The sequence below is a fragment of the Hyperolius riggenbachi genome, chromosome 6, assembly GCF_040937935.1.
Source record: "Hyperolius riggenbachi isolate aHypRig1 chromosome 6, aHypRig1.pri, whole genome shotgun sequence".
Lineage (NCBI taxonomy): Eukaryota > Metazoa > Chordata > Amphibia > Anura > Hyperoliidae > Hyperolius > Hyperolius riggenbachi.
This window is the reverse complement of record NC_090651.1, coordinates 363,657,628-363,676,817: the sequence shown is the minus strand read 5'-3', so window position 1 is coordinate 363,676,817 and position 19,190 is coordinate 363,657,628. Positions and strand designations below refer to the sequence as shown.

The 19,190-nt window shown below is 47.2% G+C and overlaps 1 protein-coding gene and 1 long non-coding RNA gene across 2 annotated transcripts in view; one reads left to right on the top strand and one right to left on the bottom strand.

Moving 5' to 3' along the window:
- Positions 1–524: 524 nt before the first annotated feature.
- LOC137522271 (proproteinase E-like) overlaps positions 525–19,190 on the top strand; it is a 97,976-nt gene continuing 79,310 nt past the window's right edge. Inside the window, exons 1-2 of the mRNA XM_068242299.1 lie at positions 525–594; positions 2,341–2,483. Coding sequence (XP_068098400.1) covers positions 525–594; positions 2,341–2,483 — 213 coding nt within the window. The remainder of the gene's footprint in view (positions 595–2,340; positions 2,484–19,190) is intronic.
- The window catches only part of LOC137521912 (uncharacterized), a 33,893-nt gene continuing 20,339 nt past the window's right edge, over positions 5,637–19,190 (bottom strand). Inside the window, exons 2-3 of the long non-coding RNA XR_011022237.1 lie at positions 7,800–7,835; positions 5,637–5,685 (exon numbers count right to left, since the gene is read on the bottom strand). This is a non-coding gene — a long non-coding RNA (uncharacterized lncRNA). The remainder of the gene's footprint in view (positions 5,686–7,799; positions 7,836–19,190) is intronic.

Here is a 19,190-nt window from a genome sequence, read left to right as displayed (position 1 = left end):
GTGTACTCTACCATCAGTGTTCTTCAACCCTGTCCTCAAGGCCCACCAACAGTACATGATTTGCAGGAAACCACAAACATTCGCAGGTGAGGTAATTAGTGTCCCAGCAGAGCTGATTAACTACCTCTGTTGATGTCTACAAAACATGCACTGTTGCCTTGAGGACAGGGTTGGGGAACACTGCGTGACATGATTGTGCTCCTTTCCTGACTGCCTCGTACTTGAATAACTGGACCTTCCTAACCAGCCTTGAATTGTATGATCATGAATCTTGTACCGTTTGTCTTGTATAACTTTGTCCTATGTTGTATAACCTTGTTAAAGGATACCATAGCGCCAAATATATTTAAGAAAAAGACACCTACTGTACTTTGTGTGTGTGTGTGTGGGGGGGGGGGGGGGGTGTTGAGCAGATGCTTACCACACCGCCCCGTGGTCACCCTCCGTTGTCCGGTAATTAGCCTTGTTCTTTATTTCCTGATCGGCACATTCTGACCCGGTCATACAAACTGCGTATTCACAGTATGTCTGCAGAGGGCAGTGACCGTGCCGACCAGGAAGTGAAGAAGGAGGACAATTACAGGAGAACCAAGGGTGACGCCAGGGCACGGGAGGTACGGTAAGCATCTGCACAGCTCCCCATACACACAGTAAGCTTCATTTTTTAAATATATTTAATGCTAAGTTATCCTTTAAGTTACATCACTTTTTTTGCCTAGTAGGATCAGAATCAGAATCCTTTGGAACTTTTGGAACTTTGCCTTCCTGGAGTGATCTTGTGAAGATGGAGGAGAGAATGGGGTGAGCTGCTGTGTGCACATTTTCAGACATGCTGGCGACACGCCGTCACGGCCTGAGGCTCTCTGAGCATTTATCCACAACAGGTGCCGCGGAATATCGACCTCATTTGCAACCGGAGGTGGTAGGCATGATTGCGGTACCCTTATGGCGGGGGGGAGCAGGAGGTTCTGGGGGTCTTGCGAGTGCTTCCTGGTTTTCGAACCTGCAGTAGGAGTCGCTGAGACTTTCAGCAAGCTCAGTGCTGGGAGTTGTGTGTTGGGAGTTGTGTGCTGTGGGGGGGGGGGGGGGGGGATCTGTTGACCGCACCACTGAGATAGAACCACTCCAGCACAGAGTCTAAGTGACCACAGGTCTTCATCAACACCCCCCTAGTAGAGATGCTGGAACACCCCCTAGTGGGGATGCCGGACTTCGCTGCCTAGTGCCCACCAGGTTGCGCTGAAAGTAGTTCCACAGTGGCTTGGAGAACAGGAGGACGCTACTGGATGGGAATCCGGTAAGCTGAAGAGACGTATTCCAAGAGACAAGCCAAGGGTCAGGGCAGGCTGTAGACAACGGAGATCGGGGTCACAAGCCAAGGGTCAGGGCAGGTGGAAGATCAAGGATAATCGAGGTCACAGGCCATGGTCACAACGGGAGATCAGATATAATAGTAGAAAGCGCACTAGTAAACAACTAGCCAAACTGCCAGAACAGACAGCACTGCAGCTGAGGGCAGTGCTGCTTAAATACTGGTGGAACTTGAATCTGGCGCCAGAAGTAACGCTTGCGCATGCGCAGGGCTCTGCATGCGTGAACATCCGCGCACGTGCAGCACGCACAGACCTACGCAACTCCCAGCGCACGCGCTCCGCGCCACGCCGTATGGGACTACAAGACTCAGCATTCCCCCGCGCGAACGCGTAAAGACACGTACACGGGAACGTCGAGAGCCGCCAGCATGGTGAGTATGACAGTTTTTGTTGTTATACAATAGTCCTCACAAAAACTGATGTACAATGAAAAGTTGTCCGCCCATTTGTCTAAGTTTAGTGCCTCCAGGGCCTTCCAGTCTGTACCGTGGAAGCAGGCCTGGGGTTGTAGTTTGGCATCATTTGACCAGACTTTGTTGGACTTAAGGGTTGGTTTTGTAGTCTCCAGGCATCTTCTGTATGTGGGTATCAGGTGGATGAGGCTGTGGTCGGATGAGCGTAGTGTTGCCCGTGGATAAGGGCTTTACCTTCTCTGCTGGGGTGCTTTTACACTATTTCAGTTGCTGTCAGTTGTGATTGAAAGGACAACTGATTTGCAGTCCAGTGCCCATGTTTCCCTATGGCATCTTTCACACTATAAAAAACTGAAAAACTGAAGCTTTTTCACAAAACACTGCTATGGAGTAAAAAAAAAAAGCATTAAAACGCAAATAGGCCCTTATCATATGTAATTTTTCCAGCTTACCACAAGGTGGAGCTGGTTGTTCATAAGTTTCACTGTTTGTTTATCGTTCTCACTGTCTGGGCTGAATAAAAGTAACAAGAGCTTGTTGGATTTCACATGCAGGCCACGGCACAGCTGTACAGCGCCTGCGTGAGTATGGCCGCGCTTGCATAGTAAGCCAGTGCCGCCCCGCTACTTTGCGGTGCAGCACGGCTGTGCGCTGCCCGGATCTTTCAGAGAGTCCCAGTGAGCAGCGGCAAGGAGGAGTAAGTATCTAATTTTTTACGTAAAGTTCACCTCGGGTTCACTTTAAAGGACACCCGAAGTGAAAATTAAAGGGACTCCGAGCAGTCTGGCGACACCTAAATAATCGCCCTAAGCCTTTTAGTTTTCTCTATTTTCACGGCCGCGGCATGTTCAATTGCGAAAATAGCGAAAACTAAAAGGCGTAGGGTGGCGGTTTATATATCATTGCAAAGAGGAGAAAGAGAGCTTTAAAATGATATGCATCTTTCCATAGTTACATTGTATTACATTGTATTACACTAGGCGACTTTTTCAGTCAGCAGCTCCATTCAGCACAATGAAGCTGCTGACTTTAGGAAAAAGTCGCCCTGTGTAATACAATGTAACTATGGATATCATTTTAAATCTCTCTTTCTCCTCTTTCTGGCGACACCTTAATCGTCGCCCTACGCCTTTTAGTTTTCTCTATTTTCGCAATTGAAATCGTGGCCGTGCCAGTTTCAATCGCGAAAATAGTGAAAACTAAAAGGCGTAGGGCGGCGGTTTATATATCATTGGAAAGAAAAGAAAGAGAGCATTAAAATGATATGCATCTTTCCATAGTTACTGCACTGCTCGGAGTCTCTTTAACTAATGAAGTGATTGTATCTATCTTCCTTCTCCTAAAAATGACTTTTTAAGATATTCCACAGTTTTATTTTATGTTTAAATCTGCTTTTTAAGTTGTAACTGTTTTATTGTTTTTGCTCAATGATACATTCACTGAAGTATGCCAGAGCTAAAATCTATGAACCATTGATCCTTTTTATCTCTTTCCTGCTCTCAGATGCCATTTTCTGCTAGGAAAGTGTTTATAGTTGGAATTTCTTATCAATAAGGGTCACACTGTAGTCACTTCCTGTCAGGACTGAGTCAGCCACTTACATACCTGATATTTAACTCTTTCAGTCAGAGAAAGAAAAAAAGGAACACAGCCTAGTTATTTGTGTGCTAGGCACTGTACATACACATGTCTGTCTCATCATGTCACATGTCACCTTGGGTATCCTAGCCAAGCCTCATAGTGCCCAATCCCCCGCCCCACACTTCAGCTCAGTCTAACTGCCGGCTAACTTCATCCTAAAACAGAATTCCAGTCAAACTCCTTTTTTTTATCACTAGTTCTGGATCATCCACAAGTCAGCCTAGGCAGGTGCTTGGGGCCTAGTGGGTGTCAGGGGGGCCAACTCCCACTTTCTCTGTCCTGTCTTCCACCTCAGATTGCCAAAAGGACCATCAGGATGAGCCAAAGCTGCTACCTGCCTAGGGCTCCATTTCATCTTAACCACTTCACCCCAAAGCGGTTTTCCCCTAACGGACAAGAGTGATTTTCACCTTTCAGTACTCATCCTTTTCATTTTCCAATAGCTTTATCACTACTAATCACAATGAAATGATTTACATCTTGTTTTTTTTCACCACCAATTGGGCTTTTTAGGGTTTATATTTGTTTTCAGTAATTACTTTATTTTCTATGCATTTTAAAGGTAAAAACAAGGAAAAAATGAAAAAATACACTATTTCTCCAATTTCACCCATTAGAATTTTAATATAAACACTGCTACTGTACATAATGCCGGGCATACAAGGCTCGATAATGTGCCGGTATCGAGCCATCGGCTTGATGCCGGGGTGTCCCCGCGCGGGCGCGTGGATCGATTCCTGCTCATCCCCGCGGGCACTTCCTTATCAGCATTTCGTTTTTTGCGGGAATCGAGCGTGGAATCGATCCGCCGTGGTGATCGGACATGTCGGATATTATCAATCGGATATTATCAATCGAGCCATCAGCGGCTCGATTGATAACCAGAAACTCAACGTGTATGCCCAGCATAAAACCCACAATTTTATCTGCCTATTTGTCCTGGTTATCACAAGATTTTAATTATGTCCCTAGTACAAAGTATGGTGACAATATAGTATTTGGAAATAAAGGTGTATTTTTTTTTCACTATTTTCATGTGCACGGGAATGCACGCACGGGAGCACGCACAGGAATGCACAAGCACGCGCGGGAGCGCGCACAGGCGCACGTGCACGCGCACAGCGGCAGCAGCACTGTATGACTTATAAAATGTCCTGGAGCCATTAAGAGGCTCTAGCAGGACATTTTTATAAGTCAGCTTGTCATTAAAGTGAACCTCCGGACTAAAAATCGACTCAGCAGCACTGAAAAGGCTTGGTGTTTCTTTAACAGTTTCACAGAATCAGAACTTTGTTTCTCTTATACAAGCCTCATTTTTAGCTGCACAGAAAAAAACTGCCCGGGCTTTTTTCCCCTGATGCTGTGCAAAGCATGATGGGATTTCTGATGTTGTTGTTCTCGTTCTGCTGTTTTGGTGCAATTTTTTTTTTTGACATTTTGAATTTGACATTTGAAGCCTAGCGTGTGCAGCTGGGAGGGGTTATCAGGACACAGGACAGTTGGAACTGTGTCTCCTGCTCCCTGTCACCTCCTTTCAACCAAAAAGATGGCTGCCTCCATGACAAAGATGGCTGCCCCCATGACAAAGATGGCAGCCCCCATGAATCACAAACATTTGCCTGTTCTTTTAAAACAGAGTGGGTAAGAGATTATATTACCTATCTATTCTAATTAACATTACTAATGTAACTTGATGACAGTATGTTTGTTTAGGCTGAAGTTCCCCTTTAAGTGGGTAATCCATGGGAGTTCAGCTATTCATGGGCCCCAGGCTTTGGTGGGACACCCCAACTATTTTACACTTTCTCTCGGTGGTGAACCCCAACTCCTGGGGGCCTGTCAGACGGGCGTTCTATAACAGGTGCGACCACTATGATCCCCTCCACCCATAACAAGTGCAGCTATGACAATGCAGGCGATGGAAAGGGGGGCGCGGTATCAGAGAAAAGGTGAGAAGTTGGGGGCCCCACAGCCCAGGCCCCCCAGCAGCTGCGGGGACTGCTTCCCTAGTAGCTAAGCCTCTAGCAATAATACATACTAGAAACTAAAATGACACAAAAGTTTTTACAGGTTATGTGGAAGGTGCATTGTCTACTAACAAGCAGCAGATGGCGCTATCACCCGTATAACTTTCACTTTTCCTCTGTGGTTGAAGTTGAACGCTGTAGGGTGCTTCTACTTACTAAGAGCGATGACAATCCCCAACACAAACATGACAATGGCAAGGATTAACCCCGTCATCCTCAGCGTTTCATAATCTGCATTGAAAGAAAAATAGTGTTAATTGTGAGACAAGAGACTAATTGCATCAACGATCTCTAACGCTTCATAAGTGCTTCTAGAAGGTTCTCATTCTCCACTCGATGTTATTACCGCACACGCGCCTTTAGGAGACACGGCGATTGCTAAGTACCCCCCACTGCGCGGAACATCATCTCAACTATCCCTTTTGTATACAGTTGTTAGGAGTACCAGATAAAGTACTTTTCAAACTTTTCTTTGATTAAAGCCAGTGGCAGCTCCAGCTTCATATTTTTGGGGGGCACAAAATGGGCATGATGGCTGTCTGGCAGCTCTGTGAAGCTGCTCCCCCCTATAATCAGCACAAATAAAAATTCCATCATGTTTGGTTAGTGCTACGTTTGTGTCCATTTGTGCTGCAAAAATTAAGATTTGTGCTGCTTTCATTTTAAAGATAATAGCACTTATTATTTCCAAAACAATACCCTCACCCAGCCCCCATACAACAACCTACAGGCATGCCACTGGTATGGTTGGGTAGTGCTGTGCATGTGCTCATTTGTGCTGCAAAAATCATCTTTCTATCTTTTACAGTTTTTGAGATATTCACATTTTTATAAAGGTCAAAAGTTCACTCAGCCCCCCTACAACATCGCAAAGGCTGAGTAAGCCTGAGTGAACTTTTAACCTTTACAAAAACGTGAATATCTCAAAAACTATAAAAGATAGAACGATGATTTTTGCAGCACAAATGAGCACGTGCACAGCACTACCCACTCATAACAGTTTCATGTCTGTAGGTTGTTGTATATGGGCTGAGTAATGGTATTGTTTTGGAAGTTATAAGTGATATTATGTTCAAAATAAAAGCAGCAAAAATCTTAATTTTTGCAGCACAAATGGGCACAAATGTAGCACAAGACTAGCACAATGGAATTTTTATTTGTGCTGATTGTAGGGGGGGGGGGGGGGGCAGCTTCACACAGCCCTGTTTGGCTGGTGGGGGACCATCTGGATGAGCAAAATTGATGTTTGTATGGCGAGCTTTAGATATTGTTTGCCTAACTCAGGTGATAAAATTAAGGCTAGATCAGCAATGATAGGAACTAGTGTTGGGCGAACAGTGTTCGCCACTGTTCGGGTTCTGCAGAACATCACCCTGTTCGGGTGATGTTCGCGTTCGGCCGAACACCTGGTGGTGTTCGGCCAAACTGTTCGGGTTCGCCCGAACGGCTCATTGCCTGGCCGAACAGGGCCCCTGTTCGGCACGAACAGGGCCCTGTTCGCCCGAATACTGGCCCCCTATGGGGTCGCAGGCATAAGGGGGGAGCATGCCCCGATCGCGGGGGGGGGTCGGAAATTCCCCCCACCCCCTCCGCTAGCGCTCCCCCCTCTGCCCGCTTCCCCATTCAAAAGTTAGGAAGTGAAACTGTACCTGTGCGGCCGGTAGTGGGTGACTGGCAGTGGGCGGCACTATGGAGAGACTGAGGAGGAGGAGGAGTCCGGAGAGTGACGCGTTGAGGGAGGCCGGGCAGTGGGCGGATCAGCAGTAGTACGGTACTACTGCTGATCCGCCCACTGCCCGGCATGGCTGGCATGCTTTAATCTTTACTTGCTAGCAAGCTGCTCCTGTGTGGACAGATCACAGACAAATCATTCCAGCCCCCAACTTGCGTCTCACAACTCTACAAGCAAGGGGAGGGGGAGAGGCAGGAGGGAGAGAAACACTGTGTGTGTAATTCCTCATCTTAGTAGCTGAGCATTGCTGGAGACTAGAGCCTGTATTTTATAGACAGGAAGTTTTGAATCAGGATAATACCATTTATTTGACTAATTTAAAATGAAAAAAAAAAACAGTAAGCTTTCAGCTTGTAAGCCTTCTTCAGACTGTATTCCAATTGATTGACATACAATCAGAAGAAGGTAGAGGGATTTTTTTCAAATATAAGTGTCATCCACATACATTAATTACAAGGGATTTTGCAAGGATTATGAGGTATTTATGGCAAATAGATAAGAACCTTATCTATTTGACGACTCAGGGGTGCACAGTGATTCAGTGTAGCACCACCCATGCTTGCGAGAGGCAGGCGGGACCCTGCCAGGCATACAGGACAGCTTACGTACTTACCATAATTAAATGGGTCAGCATTTCCATATATGTTCACTAAAAGGAAGAAAGAAGAAAAAGTCAGCATCAGATCTCTTTTGGCAGCACTGACATCACCCCATCATGTTCAGAGTCCCTGCAGAAATTACAACCAAACAACAGCAGAATTTCGTTATAGTAAACCTCTGGCTATAGTAAACTCAGGTCTCAGCAAACGTGTCTGTATAAATATACAATATATGACCAATTCTGTTATAGTAAACTTCTAACATAGTAAACTCAGGGCCAGGGCCAAGGCAGAGGCAAGAGAGGCCCCAGCTTCAGGGCGCAGCGTAGGAGGGTGCGCACAACTCAATCAGCTATCATTCCCCTATTGTGTTTGAAGCAGAGAGAAATAAGAAAAGGGATACATGGCAGTGACTAGAGATTAAGGTGTTGGGGGTCCTGGTGGGCCTTTTAGTCCAATAGCAATCAGTGTGTGACGGTTGGGGTGGGAGGGATGGAGGGGTGCACTTTGTTGTCTTAGCCTTGGGTGCTGGAGGACCTTGTCCTGACTCTGTGTAAACTACTTTCCCTGGTCCCTTCTCTAAAGATGGGTCAGCTAGCAGTAGCATGCACCTAGGGCTCTTTCACACTAGAGGCTGCGGTAGAAAAGGCTGAAAGTCAGCCTTTTGCTTAACGCCAATACATAGCGTTTTCAAAGCGTTTTCAAAGCCTTTTGAAAGAGTTTTACAGCCCATATGAAAACGTCCTTTTTTTTTTCTTCTATAAAAATAAGTGAACAAGATACCTGTAAAACGCTTTGAAAAGGCTTTGAAAACGCTGAAGTTGGCGTTTTCCATTAGATGTGAAAGGTAAAATGAAAGTCTATGGACTTTGTTTTACCTAGCAAAACGCCAACTTCAGCCGTGGCGTTAAAACGCCGAAAAATCCCTCTGGTGTGAAAGGGCCCAAGCATGAAATATGAAAAAAATATGAATGTCAGGGTTACTGTAGCAGCTGGGTGGAGACTGGAGAGGAGCAGAGAGAACAGAGTGTCTCCTTTGAACTGTGGCTGAAGTTTAGAGGTGTGAATCTGGCAGCCACCCAGTCTGGAGCACTGTGAAGATTGGTGTTTGATGTTTGGAGTTCTTCTGTGGACAATATTCTTCCAATGAAGTCCAGTTTTCCATTTCTGTCAGGGCCAATTCTGGATGGATGGATGGATGGCTTGCTAGTCAGCAGGAAGCATGGACAAGTGTTAATTGCACTCAGCTCAGGTTGGTACAGAGCTGCTAAAAGCTAATTAACTCTGTACTGGGAAAGTTGAAACCTTTGCTAGGCTGAGACATTGTATTTCAAATATGATGCATTCAGTATGAAAAATAATGAATGCATCACAATCGGCCAATCAAAATTGAAGGTGTGTAGAAGGCTCAAGTCCAGATGGGCTGAAAATGTCACTCAGGGCCCGTTCACACTAGAGCTGGTGATTTTGGCAATACGCTCAAGCGCTAACGCTTTTTAAAGGGCTAGTGCTATAATACCCTAAGGGCCCGTTCTTACTTGTGCAATTTGCGTTAATGCAAATCGCCAAAGCAAAGGTGTAGCCTGCACCATTCTCAGGCGATTTCCCGGCGATTGCGTTTCAGTGCTATAGAAGCGCTAAACGCGATCGCGGAAAAAATAGCTGCAGTGTCCACTGATTTTTCCATGTTAAATTGTGGAAGAATCACTCCCACAAAATGCCAGCGGTAATCGCCGGCATTTTGTGCTTTTAAGTGTGAATGGGGCCTAAAGGTGGCCATACACTGGTCGATTTGCCATCAGATTCGACCAACAGATAGGTCCCTCTCTGATCGAATCTGATCAGAGAGGGATCGTATGGCTGCCTTTACTGCAAACAGATTGTGAATCGATTTCAGCCTGAAACCGTTCGCAAACTGTGAAGCTGCCACTGCCGAGGCCCCCCCTCCCTTCCCATACATTACCTGCTCCGGCCGGCACGAGTCCCAGCTGATCGCGGCTCCAGCCCGGCTGCAGCTTCATTGAACTGCCTGTCCAGGGAAGATTAAACAGTAGAGGGCGCTCTACTATTTACACTTTCTGCCGGGACAGGAAGTTCAATGAAGCTGCAGCCGGTCCGGAGCCCAGCGCGGAGAAGAAGCAGCGGGGACAGAGTGGGACTCGCGCCGGCCGGAGCAGGTAATGAATTGCCGCTAGCGTCTGTCGTCGATCATTAGAACGCCGCTATCGACGCACTTTCAACCCGCCGGCGATCGACCAAAATCTTCCGCACGGACAGATCGACGGGAACCATTGATTTCGGACGGAAATCGATCGCTCTGTCAGCATTTGCGCAACGATTTCACAGCAGATTCGATCACAGTGATCGAATCTGCTGTATATCGGCGGGAAAATCATTAGGTGTATGGGCCCCTTTAAGATGTTTCTGTTCCTCTCACAGGAAGAAGAATTATCATCGACTGAACCAGAACTCTTCATGGGGTAGCCTGATTTGTGAACTAATTATCATTACTTTCTGGAGAACAGGAAAATCAATCATGCTGACAAGTGTCAATACAATCATTATCTTTCCAAATCTAATTAGTCCTGCACAATGATCTAATTCTCCCTGGGGAGTTCCTGTGCGGAGCAAGAGAAACTGTATAGTCATATTTCACTTCACCTCTCTATGATCTCCTGAGCAATAAAATGGAGGGGCTCTGCCTGGGATAACATTAACCCTCCTGGCGGTTTGCAAAAAAATCGCCAGGGGGCAGCAAATCTTTTTTAAAAAATTTTTTTTTTTTTTTCATGTAGCGAGACAAAGTCTCGCTACATGATAGCCGCTGCTCAGCGGCATCCCCCCAGCCCCTCCGATCGCCGCCGGCGATCGGAGATCCGGAGATCCCGTTCAAAGAACGGGATCTCCCGGAGGGCTTCCCCCGTCGCCATGGCGACGGGGCGGGATGACGTCACCGACGTCATCGACGTCGTGACGTCAAAGGGGATTCCGATCCACCCCATAGAGCTGCCTGGCACTGATTGGCCAGGCAGCGCACGGGGTCTGGGGGCGGGGGCGGCTGCGGCGCGACGGATAGCGGCGGATCGGCGGGTAGCGGCGGCGATCGGGCACTGCACGCAGCTAGCAAAGTGCTAGCTGCGTGCAGCAAAAAAAAAATTATGCAAATCGGCCCAGCGGGGCCTGAGCGGTGCCTTCCTGCGGCATAGCCCGAACTCAGTTCGGGCTTACCGCCAGGAAGGTTAAAGGGGAACTGAAATAAGAGGTATCCAGAGGCTGCCATATTTATTTCCTTTTAATCAATACCAGTTGCCTGGCAGCCCTGCTGGTCTATTTCTCTGCAGTAGTATCTGAATAACACCAGAAACAAGCATGCAGCTAGTCTTGTCAGACCTGACAATGTCAGAAACACCTGATCTGCTGCATGCTTGTTCAGGGGCTATGGCTAATAGTATTAGAGGCAGAGGATCAGCAGGGCTGCCAGGCAACTGGTATTGCTTAAAAGGAAATAAACATGGCAGCCTCCATATACCTCTCTCTTTAGTTCCCCTTTAAAGTGGACCTGAACTCTTGCACAGGACAGAAGGCAAACGGAGAGAAATGCACTCTGTATGTATTTAGAGAGTTTAGCCTGTGTAATTCCCCCTCATCTGTGACTAATCACAAGTTTTAATTTGATCTCGTCTCAGCTGTGTCAGCTGACTGCCATGGCAGAGCAGCTAATTTGTCTACTTCCATGAGAGCAGGAAGTAGACACACTGCAGAATTATTGCAGAATTTGTATCAGCTGTAACAAAGAAATGTTTTTCTTTAAAGGGAATCTAAAGTGAAAATAAACTGATGAGATTATGATCTGTATGTGTAGCACAGCTAAGAAATAGACCATTAATAGCAAATATATGAGTCTCATATTGTTTCAGGTACAGGAAGAGTTAAGAATCTTCACTTATTATCTATGAAAAATAGCTTCTCTGAGCTCTCGGACTAATTTAGAGAGCAGTGCTATTTTCTGAAGAGCGTATACATCAAAGAAACAGTGAAAGACAACTTTAGATGTTTTACTGCAGGGAAGTTCAAAGGTTCATTATCTCTGCTCTGTTTCATAGTTTAAAATGCAGAGTGTGGTTTGTAAACAGCAACTATAAGAGAATGATTTTTTTTTTTTTAAAAGCTATATAATTGAAAATAAAAATATGAGACCCTTTTCTTTGCTACTAATGTTCTAGTAATTATCCATACTGCACATACAATTCATTATACTGCTTCAGTGTCACTGTAAAGGTTGTTATGCTGTTGCTTATCTTTTAGACCAGAGAGGTTGTTCTGAGTTGAGGTCCACTTTAAATTGCTCCTGCCATGATGTCACAGAAGTCTATGGAAGCCAGAGGATTATAGGCCAGGAGAAATAAAGTGTTCAGGATAGTTTGCAATGACAGGTATAACTTTGAAACCTCTTTAGCAGTTATCGGAGGGTGACCTGTCCAAATCTACTCTGGTTTATAAGAGCTTTCATTGGCTGACGGCCAATAATCGATTCCATTTGTAAATGTCCAAATCTACTTATAGCAGCCGGCTGGGAATCTAATGGCTGTGAGCTGATTTATAGACATATGCACCAAAGGCTTCCATTTTTCATTGCTCTGCTCTGTGTGGCTGACTTTCTATCATATCACCACCGGGGGCACTATGTGCTCACCATTGGCATTTTTTTGTTTAAAGGGAACCAGAGAGGAATGCTTTGGTCAAATAGAAAAAAGATTTTAAACGTACCTAGGGCTTCCTCCAGCCCCATACGCCTGGATCGCTCCCACGCCGCCATCCTCCGCTTCCTCTATCGCCGGTAACGAGTCCCGTCACTTCCGGCGGACGCGGCCAATTGTCCGCATCACAGGCGCTCCCTCCATACTCGTACGCATGCGGCTGCGCAATAAGCAGCCACACGCGTACCTGTATGGAGGGAGCCCCTGTGATGCGGAGAATTGGCCGCGTCCGCCGGCCGACTGGCCGACTCGCGGCAATGACGGGACCCGGTACCGGCTGATCCAGGCAGCGGAGAACGGCGGCGTGGGAGCGATCCAGGCCTATGGGGCTGGAGGAAGCCCCAGGTATGTATAAAAGCGTTTCTTCATCCTCTCTGGTTCCCTTTAACTCAACGCGCTAGAATATTATTGCTGTACATTAAAGAGTACCTGAGGGGACCTCAGAACAAAAATTAAATACTTATCTAAAAGTGGGAAGCCTCTGGATCCGCCGGGGACACCCAGGGCTGGTCCTTCACTATCTGCCGCCTGAAGCCATTTTATTGCCTCATCTTCCTCTCCCCTGCAGAGCTTGGAAGCATTGACACCCACCCAGCAAAAGTGGGGAGGGGGCCAACATCATTTCTCCTTCATTCTCCATGGGTCCCCCTCCTGTGTCCGCTTGCAGAGCTGACGCAGCCGTGCATCTTTGTAAATCTCTCACCTGATATCCATCCTTCTTGGCAGCCTACTCCTCTCTGTTTCCTGTTTCCCTGCATGACGCGTAGAGAAACAGGAAGTAGAGAGGAGCCGACTGCCAAGAAGCATGGATGGGTCACATGAACAAATGAGAGTACACAGCTAATCAAGAGGCAACAACCTGCTCACTGCAGATTCGTGGCCCACAGCTCCTTAGCTATGCCACTGAGTGCAGCATTTGCAAGCACCAGATCTCCCTGCTGCCAGCCACCTGTGCAGAAGCCACCTTGCTCTCTGTGCACACTGGCATTGTGGCGGGCAGCTACGGACTTGGGCAGCATTGGAGACGGAGGGGAAAAGGAAGCTTCTGCACTGAAGATGAGCTGAGAAGTGAGTGATGCTGATGGCTGCAGTGGTGTGGAGGCGAGGTGTACTGAAAGAAGGGGAGTGGGAAAGGGATGGATTAAGGGAGTCATCATGCTACCTATACAGGAGGCAGGGGCGTCTCACCCACCAGGCAAGTATAGGAGGTTGCCTGGGGCGCCATGAGGTGGTGAGGCGCCATGAGGTGGTGAGGCGCATTCCCCCACCGCTGCTACCGTAACCATGTTTTTTTTTTTTTTTTTTATATATTACCTCCCGACTCAGTCCCCGGTGCTCGGCACGCTACCATGTGCTCAGCAGTGCCTCCACCTCCACTTCTCCCCAGCCAATAGAGCAATCAATACTGCTCTTCTCTGCCAGGCTCCTTCTTTAAAGCCGTGCCCCTTCTTCTCAGTAGCCACACAGGTAAAGTGTTTACCTCGTGTGGCCCAGCCTTTAACTCTGCCCCACGCCAGTAAAACCAGGAGCCAGCGGCCAGCCAGCTTATGCCCCCGACAGTCTGACCCCCCCACCTGTGTCACTGGCTGCACACAGACACTGGAGTGAGACAGCCAGGGGACAGATGCAGTCACAGAGAGAAGAATGTGATGTGTCCGTGTTGGAGCCCCGCCCCCGCACAAGAGAGCAACACAGCCCGGGAGAAGGGACGTTTCTGCTCCAAAGTAGTGATGGGAATTCCGGCTCTTTTCAGAGAATCGGCTCTTCTGAATCGGCTCCCATTAAAGAGCCGGCTTTTACGGCTCTGAATCGGCTCTTCATTAAATATCACTAAACACCACTCAGAATCGGAGTAAAAGCCCCGCCCCCGTCTCCATGACAATTCCAGACTGCTTCTCTGACTGGGGCAATCCCTCCTGCTACTGCTCTGCTCCGCCCCATACACTCCTACAAGCTGCAAGAGGAGGACTACATCTCCCAACATGCCTCACCGCCCTTTATTGCAGAGCAAAGCAGAGCTCTGTGGGGCAGCTGAGGCATCGGCTCTTTCAAAACTGAGAACCGGCTCTTGTCGTTCGCAGCAAAGCCAGCTCGTTCGCGAACGACTCATCACTACTCCAGAGATGATAAGCTGCATGCACAGGCAGAAGAGAAGGTATGCAGGCAGGCTGCTAAGAACACTTCCTGTCCTGTGTGCCGACTCCCAGTACTGTTATACATGCTAGAATGTGCCCTGCTCTTTTGATACTAGAGTTTTCTTTGAAAGCTGGTTAGACTGTAGGCTGGTAAAGCTGTAAACCTGTGCTTTAGTGCTGTGCTGTCTCTCCTTCTCTCCTCACTGTTCCTCTGTCCCCTCTTCCATCTTATGCTGTCTCTACCCCTCTCTGTTCCTCTGCACTCTCTTCCATCTTATGCTGTCTCTCCCTCTCCCCTCTGTTTCTCTGCACCCTCTTCCATCTTATGCTGTCTATCCCTCCCCCTCTCTGTTCCTCTACCCCCTCTTACATCTTATGCTGCCTCTCCCTCTCTACCCTTTCCCTCTGCTCGGATTACGTGTATTTTCTGGTGAAACGCTTCCACATTACGATTATTTTCTGACAACGCTGCCCCATTACGATTATTTTCTGGTGAAACGCTGCTGCCCTATGATTAATTTCTGGTGAAATGCTGCTGCAATAAGTGTATTTTCTGGTGAAACACTGCCACATTCCGATTATTTTCTGGTGAATTACGATTCTGAATTACGATAATTACTATTTTCTGATTAAACACTGCCGCATTATGATTATTTTCTGGTGAAACGATGCTGCATTATGATTATTTTCCAGGGGGGGGGGGGGGGAGGGGCGCCACAGGTTTTCTCGCCTGGAGTGACAAAATGACTAGAGGCACCCCTGACAGGAGGGGTAATCTGGCTACTTATACTAGAGGGAAAGAGGGGAGGGGTCATCTGGCTACCTATACTGGAGGAAACGGGATAGGGGTCATCTGGCTATCTATACTGAAGGGGAGCGGCCAGGGCCGGCCTGCCCATGAGGCGGGGTGAAACTTTTGCCTCAGGCGGCACTTCTGGAGGGGCGGCACCCGCCCGTCTGTGTGTGTGGGGGGCCGCCCGAGCTGGAGAGGATAGCGGGCAGGAAGGGGGTATTGGGCCTAGCGGCGGGGAGGGGGGTCGGACCCCCCCCCCCCCTCCCTCGCCTGGGTCCCCCGTCCTCCGCTCCCCTCCAGCTTTAAAAGTGAGGTCGCTGGCTGCAGCTATATTGTAAGAGGCAACGGGCGGGGATCACTCACCTCTCTCTCGGTCCAGCGTGCGCTCCACTGACGTCACTTCCTGCTACGCCGCAGGAAGTGACGTCAGTGGAGCGCAGGCTCGGGCTGGAACGAGGAAGAGGTGAGTGATCCCCGCCCGTTGCCTCTTACAATATAGCTGCAGCCAGCGACCTCACTTTTAAAGCTGGAGGGGAGCGGAGGACGGGGGACCCAGGCGAGGGAGCGGGGGGTCCGACCCCCCTCCCCGCCGCTAGGCCCAGTACCCCCTTCCTGCCCGCTATCCCCTCCAGCTCGGGCGGCCCCCCCACACACACACGGCTTGGGGGGGGGGGGGGGAGGGGCGGCGATTTTTTTGAAATTTGCCTCAGGCGGCAAAAAGTCTAGGGCCGGGCCTGGGAGCGGCTGGTAACATTGGCTGGTAAAGAGTACAAACCGGCCCTGTACATATTCATCATAGCTGTGTGTAAGCAGAAGGTATAAGCCACCAGACCAACACAAAATAGGAACCACACCTAGTACCACCAAAGAAGACTGCACAAACAACCAACATCCCGCACCGCAACAAAAAACACCATGCTCTGGCAATATATCTGACATATCTAGATTAAAAGACAAATTCAACATGGGTTCCATGGTAGCAAAACGGCACAAAAACATGGCCGTGTGAAAAACCTACAGCACTACAGCAAAATGCCCATCCATAAAGAATAAAAATAGGTGCAGATCCTTATACATGATACAAAAAACAACTCCTCTTTCAGGACTTTCCATTTAAAGGACCACTATAGCAAAAAAAAATGTTGATATACAATTTAAAACATAGTGATAAAAAGTACATGAACTACAAAGAACTTTTTTCCTATGTTGCTTTCACTTACAGTCAGAGCCGGGACAAGGTCCTCCAGCACCCAAGACTGAGACACCAAAGTGCGCCCCTCCATCCCTCCCACCCCATCCGTCACACACTGATTTCTATTACACTAAGAGGGCCACAGGGCCCACAACCTCCCCAACACCTTAATATCTAGTTATCTGGCTTGCAGTCACTGCCATATATCCCCTTTTTCTTATTTGTTTCTGCTTGAAACACAATTAGGAATGACAGCTGAATGAATCCTGCGCCCCCTCCTACACTGCGCCCTGAGGCTGGAGCCTCTCCAGCCTATGCCTCGGCCCGGCCCTGCTTACAGTAGGTAGTAAAAAGCTAACAAATCTGACAGGTTTTGGACTACCCCATCTCCTCATGGGGATTTCCAGAATGTTCTTTATTCAATACAGATGCAATCCCTGAAAAAGATCTATTCAAAGATTCAGGCCAGCCTCCATAGCTGTTTGCCCATTATTGTGGCAGTGGGACTTAGCAACTGCCATTCACTAAGTGCTTTTGGTAATAAAGAAAACCCTAAGGTGCCCATACACGGTACAATAAAAACGTTACATTTTCCCGTTTATTTGACCAAAACGATCAAATCAAATGAAAGTTTAAAAGAATCTTTTTTTCGATCAAGAAAAAAGAATCGATTATCCATTTTTTTCAATAAAAATCCAATCGGACATGTTGGAAAAATCTTTATATTCGATCTAACGGAATAATCAAACAAAATTATCTGATGGACAAAAAAAATTGTACCATGTATGGGCAGCATCACCCATGAGGAAATTGATCTTTCTATGGATCCTTTCCAGGGATTGTATTTGTAAAAAATAAAAGATGTAGAGAGAATCCTTCATGAGGAGATGGACTAATCCAAAACATGTCAGATTATTTTAGATTTTTATATCCTACTAGCTGATGACCCGCCGGCATTACCCGGGTTTGTATTTGGCTGGTGTTGGCTCCGCACACTTTTTCTAACACACAAACACTCACTGACCAAGTTTATGAGCTTTGGGGTCCTTGGCATCAATAATTTGTATTTTCCCAGTGAAATGAAACAAATCTGGTTGGCTGTTTGCGGCTCCGCCCCTTTTTCTGAATTTGGACCCCAGTGACCCAATGACCAACTGTACCAGGTTTGAGGCTTGTGCCATTAACAGTGCAAAAATGGCAGCAATTTTGATATTCCCCTTAAAAACCAACAGGCAAATTTTGATTAGCTTTTTTAGGCTCCACCCACTTTTCTGAATAATAATCACAGTCACCCAGTAACCAGTTGTGCAAAGTTTGAGAACGCTGCCATTAACAGTAAAGAAGGGCTGCAGTTTACATTTTCCCAGGGAAATCTGTTTTTTACTCCACCCAGTTTTTGTGACTTTGACACACAGTCACTCAAGGACCAGGTTTGTGAGATTTCAGGTTCCTGGCATCAAAATTTTGTGAATGGAAGCAGTTTATCCAGCAAAGAAATCTGACTGGTCTCCGCTTTCTCTTCTCTGCTCTGAGCTCCAGCTTCACTTTACTTCCTGTCGGGGGAAGTTTAAACAGTAGAGGGCGCTCTACTGTTTAAAATTCCTGTCGGGACAGGAAGTAAGTGAAGCCAGCCGGAGCTCAATGCGGAGAAGTACCACGGGGACACGTGCTGGCGGACCAGGTAATGTATTGCTGCTAGCGTCGGTCGTCGGATATTCGAACACCGCTATCGACAGACTCCCGACCCGCTGGCTATCGAGCGAAATTTTCCGCACGGACAGATTGACGGGAATGATCCATTTCGGACGGAAATCGATGATTTGGTCAGCGTTTGCGCAACGATTTCACAGCAGATTCGATCACAGTGATCAAATCTGCTGTATATCGGCGGGAAAATCGTTAAGTGCTTGTCAAGCAAGGCCTCTACACATAAAAAAAAATACACATAAAAAAAAATACTTTTTTGTCTTAAAAGAAATGAAAAAACTTGTCCAGAAACAACCAAAACTATAGATGCCCACATATTAATCCCACATCATTAATCGATCATAACGGTACAATATGGCAGAGATCAATGCAACAATGTGGCCGCATGATCATCATTTCAATCGATTTCGGCCTGAAATCCATCAAAATAATCGATCTGGCATGCTGGAAAGATCTCGCTTGAAGTCTCGGACAGCTATGTGGTGGTAGTGGCATTCAATTTCCTGACGTCTGGCAGACCCCTGCGTGATCTGTCAGTGGAGCTGCTGCTTGGATTGCATCATCCTAACATTGAGTTCCAGGGGCGGGGCACTGACTCATAGCTCCCAACTGTCCCTTTTTCAGAGGGACAGTCCCTCTTTGGGAACTCAATCCCTGGGTCGCTCTTTCTTCCTCATCTGTGCCTCTTTCAGGACTGTTGTACAGATCTATGTAAATATATGTATTTTTCTACTGAAAAATGTGTTTAATTGACCCCAAACTTTATTCCCATCCTTTAAATTGATATATTTCTTGTTTTCAAAGGTTAATATAAAGTATAA